This window comes from Acinonyx jubatus, chromosome B3 (genome assembly GCF_027475565.1).
Source record: "Acinonyx jubatus isolate Ajub_Pintada_27869175 chromosome B3, VMU_Ajub_asm_v1.0, whole genome shotgun sequence".
NCBI classification, from domain to species: domain Eukaryota; kingdom Metazoa; phylum Chordata; class Mammalia; order Carnivora; family Felidae; genus Acinonyx; species Acinonyx jubatus.
Genome location: NC_069386.1, coordinates 18,588,542 through 18,600,697, shown reverse-complemented (window position 1 = coordinate 18,600,697; position 12,156 = coordinate 18,588,542). Strand labels below are relative to the sequence as shown.

The 12,156-nt window shown below is 39.7% G+C and overlaps 1 protein-coding gene across 1 annotated transcript in view; it reads right to left on the bottom strand.

Annotated features, from left to right (window-relative positions):
* ASB7 (ankyrin repeat and SOCS box containing 7) overlaps positions 1-12,104 on the bottom strand; it is a 51,848-nt gene extending 39,744 nt beyond the window's left edge. Inside the window, exons 1-4 of the mRNA XM_015069009.3 lie at positions 11,562-12,104; positions 11,305-11,398; positions 3,926-4,047; positions 1,259-1,520 (exon numbers count right to left, since the gene is read on the bottom strand). Coding sequence (XP_014924495.1) covers positions 1,259-1,469 — 211 coding nt within the window. The 5' untranslated portion in view covers positions 1,470-1,520; positions 3,926-4,047; positions 11,305-11,398; positions 11,562-12,104. The remainder of the gene's footprint in view (positions 1-1,258; positions 1,521-3,925; positions 4,048-11,304; positions 11,399-11,561) is intronic.
* Positions 12,105-12,156: the final 52 nt, after the last annotated feature.

Genomic DNA, 12,156 nt, shown 5'->3' with positions numbered 1-12,156 from the left:
TCCTATGGCTTTCAATTTCCCTGATCTTTCTCCTGTTCCTCTCTGTATTTCCCCTTCATCAACATCAGGACTGAGGTTTCTAAAGAGGAAGGTGAACTGAGGGAAGAGCCAGGGTGGCAGGAGGGAGGGAGGACAGCTACACAGCAGGCATGGGACAGCGAATGGCTGGGCCGTCAACGACCCACCGTTTCAGGGACTTAGTTGCTGTTATGGAACCCCTGGGGTGTGTGAAGACCCAGGGTCCCAGGCTTAGCATCGCCCTGCAATTAGTTCCCACTCACAGCCTCCATGTCCCTAGTTTCACGTAATTCACACGACCTTCAAGAGAACCCTGGGACTTCTCAAGTTTTCTGTACTTCAGGTGGGTTTACAAGGCTGACTCATCTCATAACATAGCACACCTTAAAACAAAACCAAGTGGTTGTCAAAGAGCAGTGCAGGCCCCGGAAGGGGCATGTGTGGAACCTGAGTCCCAAATAAGCTGCTTTACGCCATAATTTACAAAGATAACATGGGTATGAATACAGAATACATCTAGCCCATCTTTGGAAAATTAAGAAATTCAACTGGGGAAAAAAGTAAACTAGTCTGGGATAATTATTAGCTATTATTATGGAAACTGTTAACTATGGGAATGCACAGATTTTCAAAGCAAAAGCATAAAATGTCAGATGTCGTTCCCAAATGTGTATATTTATACATAACAAGACCTCAGATAATCTATCTTCTAACCTACAAACTATGTACAGACCTGGAAAAGGCAGGAGCTCTAAAACAGTAATAAAAGATGCCATCCAAAAGTTTTTTTTTAAAGAGGTAACTTCAAAAGATAGGACTTCATTAAGGGCATGACACTTAAAGGGACCCCTGCTAGGTCTGTTTGCATGAGCAATTATCAAACGGGAAACTTGTGCAACTCTCTAATTGTGGGTACCACAACCACTTCTGCTTCCGAAACAGAAGCAGCCGGACAACATGGAGGGTTGCTTTTACTTGAAATGACCCAGGAAAATCTGGCTATGTATAAATACAGTTACAGGCGGGGGAAGCACATTATATTCACGAAATTGTGCTTTAAACAATCTGGTTTTAAGCAAAACGCAGCACACCTGCAACAAATCTTCACAAAGGAGAGAATAAGAAGGTGGGTATCAACCAAAGGGAAGCATTAAACATTATATACATGTACACACATATTTAAACTAAATGTAATTTAAGTTTCTCCTTGACAAAAATTGTTTGCTTCCAGAAAACTCACCTCCATGTTCTAGAAATACTCGAACACATCTTTCCTTCCCTCTTGCTGCAGAGAAATGAAGAAGGGTCCAGCCATTAGCATCCCGGCCATTTGGAGAATAGCCTTGTTCTAACATCTTTCGTACTGTGTGAACATCCCCGGCAGCCACTGCAGCCTGAATCTGCAATTCTTCCTGGAGTTCAGGGTTCCTTCGACAATGGTGGTGTAACATCCTAGCTGAGTCCACTTTTTACCAAGGATTCATTAGGTCACAGGGAACAGCCTTTAAGGGCAAGTAGAATATGTGAAATTTAGAATACTTGCTCCTCACAGTGTGTCTATTAAATAGCACAGAATTTTCCATTGTTAAATCATGTAAATCTTAGTCATGACAGTTCATCCTACTACAACTAATTAATATGCACCTCTTATAACCGGAACTTTGGTAGCTTCCCAAAGATTATAAAAGATTTCAAACAAAAAGCCAGGCATAATGCCTTAAGTTGCGGTTACAGGAAATTTCTTCTGTAGTCTTTTGAAAACTCAAAGCAAACATCCTATGAACATAGCAGCATTATTTTAGGTATAATGGAAGGTGATGCTGGGCAGCCAGAAAATGGGAGACAACAGAGTAGTCAGGTGAGTGCTTGTCTTAAGAGTTTGATTTCCCTGGGGCACGGGGGGGGGGGGGGGGGGGGGGGGGGAGGGAGGGGACAGGGCTCAGGTGGTTAAGCATGTGACTTCCTCCACTCAGGTCATGATCTCATGATCTGTGAGTTCGAGCCCCCCGTCAGGCTCTGTGCTGAGCTCAGAACCTGGAGCCTGCTTCAGATTCTGCACCTCCCTCTCTCTCTGCTTCTCCTCCACTCATGCTCTGTCTCTCTCTCTCTCTCTCTCTCTCTCTCTCTCAAAAATAAACAAACATTTTAAAAAAATTTTTAAAAAGAGTTTAATTTCCCTAATGCATGCAGTTATAAACCATTCAAGGACTCGATCACAGATCAGTGAGTGAATGCAGGGTATCATATGGTCAACTCATAGCCTATGAAGATTAAAGACTATGAGAAGCAGTTCAAAAAAAAAATGAAAAACTTTAGATGAGTCCCCTAAAGTATTTCAATATTTTATTTTTAGCCCCAAAGGGTGAAAGGTTTGGGGGGGAAAGAAGTGCGTGGGGTAAAGTAAAATGCATAGAGAGTATGCATTTTCCTTTTGTTTGTTTCTTTCTATCCTCCCCACTTTGTTATTTGATGCATGATTTACCACCCCTCTTTTTCTGCCACGTTATCTTTTCCACTTTTCTAATTTCAGTTTTCTAAAAGTTTTACTCTAATTGGCAAAGGACCAAGATCACACAAAATATCTAAAAACTCTAAGAATCAGGGCACCTGGGTGGTTAGTCAGTTAAGCATCTGATTTTGGCTCAGGTCATGATCTCACGGTTCATGAGTTTGAGCCCCTCTTCGGGCTCTCTGCTGTCAGCGCAGAGCCCACTTCGGATCCTCAGTCTGCCCCCTCCCCTCTCAAAAACAAATTAATTTAAAAAAAGAAAATGTAGAAAATCCAAGTGAGATTAAAAAAAAAAAAAACAAACCTGTAAGAATCAAAACAACACCACATGAAAAAATCATTTTAAAGAAAAAGTAGTGTCCTGGACTTCTGCACCCTCTAACAGGTCACAAAAGAGGTGTGCACTCAGGCTCAATATAAAACGAGATCTCCTTCATGCAAAGAGGAAAAAGTCCAAAGTGAATTGTGAAAAGTGGCTCTTACATGTGTGTGTACAAAAACTTTTTCAGTGGGTTTTTAAGCTTTACAAAAGCTTACAGAAGCTTAAACTAACACGCTTCTAAGAAGCCATTCCATCTGGGCTAATTTTAAGGAATAGATTAGACTCATCTCCTAATTAGGCGGCTTCCATTTCTAAAAATAAAAAATTATGTGATAAAGTCCTTTAAAGACATTTTGGTCTCCTATGTAGGTTAGACATCTTGGGATAATCTTGTTACCAATAATAATTTATCTTGCAAAACCTCTTGCTATAGATTGCGCAAAGGTAAACTTAAGCCTGACCTAGGTCAAATCATCACAGCTTAAGAATACAATCAAATGTCCTATGTTGTTTCATAAAGTGAAAATGGTTATTTCAAACTCGTATTCCTATTAAGTAATATAATTTAAAAATATCAGGCTACTATTACAAAGAGCTATCTCCTCAGAGAAAATTTGGAAATGAGAAATTTCCTGACAATTTGTCTCCTTAATAAACATGATTTTCTCCCTTATCCCTTTGCTTAATTACTTTTTCAATCAACACTATAAAACTAAGTCTCTCATCTTAAAAACGACCAAGAACCCTTTTGGAATAGCTTTCTGTGTATTTTTAGAGTTGTAAGCAAAGACACTGAATACCACTGGAAGAAATTAATGAAAACTACTACTATATGCTCAAAATCAGTTTTAACAGATTTTTTTTTTTTTAAATGAGACCATTATCTTGGCTCTTAAATGAGGTCTACTATGTAAGATTCAAACAGTATAAAAAAAAATAAACAAACAAAAACCTGGATTTTCTTTTAGCAAGTGTTGTGTTTAGTATATGTTAGCTGCTTTGAAGGGAAAAGCAAAAGCTATATGGATTTTCCTCCCCAGAACTGCACAGATGACCAATAACCTTCAGTCACTTACCTTGTGGAAGAATGTCCCTTCTTCTGATACGTGGATTGCCTAATAACCATTGTGCACATACAGCATTGTGAGGAGAAGGCTCAGAGTGTGTCCAGATTGCAGCGTGATTGAGCTTTCTTAACCTAAAAACAAATACCAATTATGGGAAGATTCTTAAAAATAATAAAAAACCAGAGATGCCTACACACTCTACCTTTCGATGAGCTTAAATTTTAGTGCTTTCTATCAAACTTCCAGAGCAGAGAAAGAACTCAGGTCAGTTCTTAGAGAAAATGATCTTGAGACTTACATTAATCTCCAAACTGGTATAGGATATGGTGTATTTTCAGGATTTTTTTTCTTAAAAGGGCAGTTTTTTGAAAAAGAGTAAATTAAAAAAAAAATCACACATTTGAAATTCAGATGCAAGTACAGGTTCCTTTTATCTTATTTTTTGCTCTATTCAGAATATATTTTCAGGCTTGCTTCATCTGAATTACTTTTTAACTGACACTGTTAGGCGTGTGCTCTTTTCTAAACAGGACAAAAATGAAAGTATGTGTTCATTCAATATAGTAGGTGGTCAGGGCCAAAATGGAATCTATGACAACCAAAAGGAGAGTATATCTTTAAATGCTGGTTCTTCATATGCCCTAAAAAGCATTATGTTAATCATTTTGAAATGGTTATTCCTTTATATATACATCAAACTGCGTAAAAGATTAACAACATCTTTGCCAGCTTCCCTATATGAATTCTGGAAAAATCCTCTCTACAATTGAAAGAAAAAAAGGATCTTTCTTCGTATAGATTAAACCCTAGGTCTATGAACTCCATTAAGGTTAAGAGCACATGCTAAGTGACTTCCACACTTTATGCTCAAATCACTCTAGAAATTACTCACTGGGAGAACTACTACCCCACCCCATCCCAGTAGGGTAGGTATGCTAAACCCTCCATCACTTAAACAGGAAAGGCTGGGCTACCTGAAAACCTGACAACCTGACGTACTATGGGGAAGAGTGGCAGTCCTAGGTGCCGCTGGTTGCACACCAGAATTTACAACCAATCCACATCAGTATATAGTCCACTTTGACCCTTTCCTTTTTCCAAGTCCAAAGACTTGGCCAGCACACACTTGGAAACAATATTTAACTTAAAACTAACTATCATTTCTTAAAAAAATGAATTAGAGAATTAGACATGATCAGAGCAACTCCTGCAAGGCAAGCTGCAAAAAATGCAGAACTATCCTTACAGAGATGCCCAATTCTGAGAGTGGGGCAGGAAATATACAATATGAGCCTGGAGCATCTCACTGTGCCAAAAAGGAAGTGCTCAAAGAGAAATGCAGTGATGGGGGAATGTCACAGGAACACGGGCCAACCACAAGAGCTCTTAGTAGCTAAGCTGGAACAACTTGAACAAGATAAATGTAAGTGGTATGGATTCTAACCCAAAGTCTAGAATAAATACCAACAGGCCCATAATGCTCTGATTGAATAAATAAAGGATGGAGCAGAAACAAATCTCCTGTACAGAATTCCATATGATTGCATGGATCCCCCCTACTCAGGGAGGTAGAGCATAACTCCCTTCTCCTTTAGTGTGGGCCATGTAGAGATTTCCTTCCCATGAGGACAGCATGGAAAAGGAGGGAAAGAACAACTTTACGGCAAGAAACCTGAAAAACACCACCTCAGCCTGGTGATCGTGGTTAACAGGAAGCAGTGCCAAGTCACGTGACAAGCATGGAATGAGGAGAATGGCAATTTACTGTGGTGATCTTTCTCTCCAAAGCCCATAACCCCCACCTAATCATGAGAAAAACACCACACAAATTCCAGCTGAGGGACATTCTACAAAATACCTGACCAGTACTCCTCAAAATGTCAAAGCCATCAAAAACAAGGAAGTCTGTGGAATTGTCATGGCCAAGAAGAGCTTATGGAAACAAGAAGGCTAAATGTAATGTGGTATCCTAGATGAGATCCTGGAACAGAAAAAGCATATTAGGTAAAAGCTAAAGAAGTATGAACACGATATGGATTTTAATTAATAATAATGTTCATTGTTGGTTCATTAATTGTGACAAATCCATCTATTAATATAAGCTGTTGGTGGCAACTGGGTGTGGAGTATATGGGAATTCTGTACTGTCTGTGCAATTTTTCTGTAAATCTAAAACTATACTAAAATAAAAATTTGTTTAAAAAATGCAAACCGAGGTCTCCAATGATAAGCCTCCAGCATTTTCCACAAATGAACAGGTGATTATTTTCCACATGAGCTACATCTACATTGCAAAAATCAATGGCACTGGCTGCCTTACTTCTAAGGGTGTCCTTGGTATCCCCTGCCTCCCAAGAGAAGCGGAGATAGCTCTCCATGGTTTCAAGCCTTTAGGAATCTTGTTCTTAGGCCTTCTATCTACCCATCGCCCCTTCCATGGAGGCAGAGGGGGTAAGTGGGGAGGAGGGCATGCAAAGTGGGGGTTGAGGGGAATATGAAATGGTACTGATTTATTAATAATATCAAGAAAAGGCTTTGTGTTAAAGGATGAAGTGACTATTTCTCTGAACAAGAAAGATGCACAAACCACAATAACTTGCAATAATGCCATGTGGGCTACTTCAATCAGACAGATGAAAGTCCACGGAGCCCCTGACATGTGTTTGGCACACTGCTAGGCTTTGGCCACTGGTGTCGCCCCTGGTAAAACTTTACTAGAGAGTTCTGCATACTTAAAATAAATTAGATACACCTAAAAATGTTAAGATCATTTTTCCCTTTTCTGACAATACCAAGTGCTATAAACAATAACTATAGGTTTAAACCAAAAGAGCACTTTACATGCAACAGTTTTTACTGGAAAAAAAACAAGACACACATACCATGCACACAGAGTCCTTTGTCAGCTGCATCCCTTAAATTATGAAAGGCAACGACTTAATTACCATTACTAAAACATCCTAATAGTCCAAAGCACCAGACAAGTAATTAATTTTTATCTTGGTGTTATTTTAGGAGAGTTTGCACTTTAAATAGAGTATAGCTATCCATATACGAATACATTAAAAAAAAAAAAGACTATTGAACTTAAAAAGTAAATACAATATCTAGTGCTAAACATACTATTTAAAAAATCAGAGAGAAGTTGGGGTGCCTGGGTGGCTCAGTCAGTTAAGTGTCCAACTCAGGTCATGATCTCACAGTTCATAAGTTCAAGCCCTGCATCGGGCTCTCCACTGTCACTGCACAGCCCACTTCAGATCCTCTGTCTCCCTCTCTCTCTGCCCCTCCCCTGTTCCTCTGCACATGTTCTTTCTCTCTCTCAAAAATAAATACTTAAAAAAAAAAAAAAAATCACAGAGAAGTCCAGACACAGGAAAATGGAGAAAAGTCTATATTCCCCTCAAGGAGTGCACATTTGAAAATCTGATAGTTCATGAAGAAGTCACCTATAAAATAATAGAATATGGCCAAGGAGGCTATTTTCTAAAGAAATAAATGTACAGTGTAAGCTGTTTTTAAATTAATGACTCACAATGACTAAAATTCTGAGGGTATAATCTTAGAAATCCCATTCCAGGTTTCAGTCAGAAAAGACAAGAAACAAAAAATAAAAAACAAACCATGCAGACAAGACCTCAGAATTATGTATCAAAATGAGCCACTTCCCCAATGTCTATCATTTTTATATGAGGTTTAACTGCAGGATAGTGTGTTGAATTGTGTTGTTTAAATTTTACAAATCCATCTTTTCTAATCTACGTTAGGTCTAAAGGAAACAATGCAGGCCTCTGAGCTTTTACACTGTTGACCATACTAGAAAGTATACATTTAGGAATTAAAATTAACACTGAGGCACCTGGGTGGTTCGTTCAGTCGGTTGGGCATCTGACCTCAGCCCGGGTCATGATCTCGCGGTTCGTAGGTTCAAGCCCCACATCGGGCTCTGTGCTGACAGCTCAGAGCCTGGAGCCTGCTTCGGATAATATGTCTCCCCCTTTCTCTCTCTGCTCCTTCCCACTTGCGCTGTCTCTCTCCCTCTCTCAAAAATAAACATTTAAAAAAAATTAAAAATAAGATGTTAACACTAAATTCTATAAAGATGCCAAAGGAACTTCATTAAGTTAAAACTAAACTTCTTGCTTCACATAATTAAAAGAAGTTTATATTCACAGAACAGAGTGAAGAGAGTAAAATAACTATAATATAAAATATATTTAAGACCTGTCTAAAATTGTATAAAACTTTCACCAGATTTGCCACATGTCCCCGATTTCCTCTGGCATAAATGATTAGTCACTAATGGCTCTTTGCATATTATTTTCACTAAAAGTCCACATATTTTTGGATTAGGTGATACAAATTAGAACTGTGCTTTCAGATTTCACACCACTAGAAACAAGATAACAGCTTGCTACTCAAAAAAGGAAATAAGCATTTCTTTGTAGAACAGACAGAGATATACAGGCTGGTAAGAAAATAAAATCAGCAACTCCAAGGATATTGGCTCTGAGGAAAAAAAAAACACCATTGGGTCACAAGTTCTAAGAGGGAAGATGGCTGCAGAAACACTGTAAGGCCCAAAGTGTACAACATGGCCGAGGTCTATGTTGACCAGCACTATTGATATGATCAAGAGCCTGGAACCCAAAATAAAGTAGAAGTGCTTTCTAGTATCACTCCTCATGGTTAGCATGGTGTTTATGTTCTAAAACAAGTAAGGGTATTCATATTTCCTCCAAATTACTGGGCCTCCACGTAACACAAGGATGTGTTATCATGCACAACTTATCTATAATTCTCAAATGTTCCAGCAGAAAAACCAACCATTTTCACGGAATGTGAAGGAGGCAAGAAAGGAAATTGTATAATTCACTATCCAGACTCAACTCAAGGCTTAAATCACAAATGTTGTAAATGAGGAGGTCTTGTCAATATTATCATATCAACCCCTGTCCGGCTTTATCATCTTAGCAGCCTTACATCAGTACCTAGAAGGTTTGCAAAAAAAGAGACAATCATTCTCCTTAGGGAGTGTCTTCAGCTGAAAATGAAATAAAAGGCTGTAAGTCAGATATTAGGTAACATATAAACCTTATCTGACTTTAGGCTTTTTAGGAATAGTATGAACTGCTGTGTTACCAAAGTTAAACATAAAGAAAATAGATATATATAGAATATTAAATAATCATGCATGGTATTACTTCAGGTATAAAGAATGTAAGTATAGAGCCACAGCATACTCTAAATGCATCACTGTAGATCTTCAGTTAAAATCAGTTATTCTCCCTATGTGACTATAAATCTATATTTGGTTATCAAATAAATCAGGCTCTTTCCTTTTTTTTTCTCTAAAAACCTGTATACACGGCAATTGAATTAACACAAAGTTAACTACCAATCTGAAAAATATAAACTACCTAACTGTCCATGCTGGTAAATAATTACCCATATTAAACGTTTTAAATGTTCAGCATAATCTAGACCAAACACTCTCAATCATGCTAATACTAGGAATAGATGCCAACGATTTATATACATATTCCCTAGTCATAGAAAAGCAGTTAAAAGCTGAGAGGAGCAATGAAATATTATTTAAGCAATGAGAATGATCTGGCTGGCAACCAGAAGAAAGCAGTGTTCTCTCTGTAACTTACAAGCCTGACTCGCCACAGACCTGCTCCCTTACCATCTCAGGTGGTAACACCCCTTGCAAATGAAAACATGCTAGAGTCATATCTAAAGTAGAAAAAATATATAAGTGAGAAGGCTTGAATAGAAAACACATCATTTGTCTTTACCTTAAAAACATATTCCAAATATGTTAGCATTTAAAAGACAAAATTCCTAAAGTAATCATTGGGCATCTCTCTGGAGATGTGCATATTTGCATAATGAAAATTGCCTTTAACTTTTATAGACTTCTGCCTAGCTTTTACTGAAGTGAAGTGGACCCTATATGCACATATAGGCTGCCCTAAATGTTCACCATGGAACAGTCAGTGGTAGATACTGATTTTCAATTCCATTCAGTAGCATACACTCTCCCTTTGGAGTCCAGTACCAGGTCTCAAGAATATGCAAACCCTCAGAGCACTTAAAAGTATCTTTAGCAATGTCTTCACAATTAAAAGAATCAGGAAAGGCATAAATTTCTTTTGGGGGAAGGCAGAAAGTCCAGTGGAACAGAGTAAATCAACGATTTCCTAACAACTTCTGCTATTTTAAGTACTTCTTTGTACCTGAAATTCCCTAAACAATCTGAGATATTAAAATAACTCTGAGATTAACAAGTCACTTTATACTCCTGTTATTGGATGTTAGAGAAGTCATTCACTTGACTAATTTGTGAATTAACTCTTATATAATTTCCCTGATCATATTCCCTCTTTAGGAATTACATGAATGTCCTAAACTTACCTTTGGTGTATTTTCCAGAAGCAGCAACAAAATACGACGACAGAAATGTGATCACATGAATTAGATGCTTAAATTTCAATCTAACAAATTATCTTTAAGGATTTTGAAATAAACCTTATCTATGAAGAGTGCAAGAATAAAGCCCTAGATTCTAAACACACCAAAACATCCCTTTGTTTTCAAATTCTTGAGTGTCAAATGATTAACAAAATATTGTATGAAGTTTTGTAAGTTCTTCTAGAAAATCTAAGGTGTCACAAATATTACTTATCGTTTTATAACAGTTTCAGAACCCATTCACATCTGTCAACAGAAACACATTAAAGCCAGACGAGTTAGTTACAGGTACGTGCTTCAGGAGCAAATATTGCTTTCATACTATCCACACTATTAAGGTACACAGATTCACTTTTCACTAGTAGAAAAAGTCAAATTATTTTCCAAAAGTCATAAATTGCAAGCCATTACCGCGTCTTCTTCTACCAAACCCTTGTCTGTTAGTTAACTCAAAAGATTTTCTGACACAGTTAGAGGAAAGGTGATAGGCAGACATAAGGGGAAAACAGAAAATTGTGGTTTAATTAAAAAGCAGAGTCATTCAGAATTAACAAGCAATTAACAAGGAATTGAGGAATTCCTCTGGGAGTAAGGTTTGGGGGGGGGGCTACAAAAAGGTCTCAAAGTCTCAGAGCAGGGTAAATGGTACAATGTACAGAAAGATAATGCAAAAAAGAAAAAGAAAAAAGGAAAACACAATGTACAGAGAAGGGAAAATATGTTTCTGGGATAGAGAAGTTATTATTAATTAAAATCTTAAGGATCAGGCACCGGCAGAGTTTTGTTTTTGCTGGGAAACTGGGTGCCAGGAAAGACCTGCATTTCCAGGTAACCACGCTGAAAATAAAGCAATGCTTAATGAGATAGGGGCTAGAAATAAACAATGGGGGTGGGGAGATCTGGCTTATTACCTTTATACAGGATGCTGGTCAGAGGCTCTCTGCTGCTTCTCTGGTGGGTGGCTTGACCCTTCCTGCTCTCTCGTCTCCTCTAGCCAGCTCAAACCTGGAAAGCAAAAACCAGTGAGTGGTGCAGTGACCCAGGGGCGAGGAGGAAGGGGCTCTGAGAAGGGGTAGCAAAAGGAAGAGTGATAAGGGCAGGCAGGAAGAAGCAGTGATTCTTCCTCCCCGCCAGTCCCCTTCCCCTCGGGGGAGGTAACTGACTTTACCTGTCTCCTCAGCTGCTGCTTCTCTTCCTCCTTTCAGCCTTCTCCACACTCACCAACTTCTCCATTGAACAAACATCCCAGGCAGGGCCGGACACGGGTGTTCCTGATCCTTCTTGGTGCCTCACGGCCCCAGCCCGCCGAGCATCCAGACAGCCGAGCAGAATGGGGGCGACGGTCCTGACCGCCGGGCAGCCTCGGGGCAGGGGTGCAGGGAGGAAGTCCCGGCTCGGGTGGGGGGGGCAGTCCCGGTCTGAGGGCTCGGAGCAGGGGGCTGCCGCGCTCCGGGCCGGAGGCTCCCAGCTACCGGGGCACACGAGAGGTCTCGGGGCAGCGAGGTCCCGGGTCATACAGGGTCCGAAGTGCCAGCCGCAGGGGCTCCAGGCAGGGGGCTTTCGGGATGCACTTTGCACTGGGCCACCCCCGCCCCCTCCCTCCAGCACTTTGGGGTCACTGGGATGGGACCAAGCCTTCAGCAGCCAATCAGCAGCCGCACTGGAGCCTGAGTCCGGAGCCGTAAACCAGGTCCGGGGTGGGTGGGGGTGGGGGGTGGGGGCGACTTGGTTGGTTGGTTGCTTCCTTCTCCCCTCCTTACCCC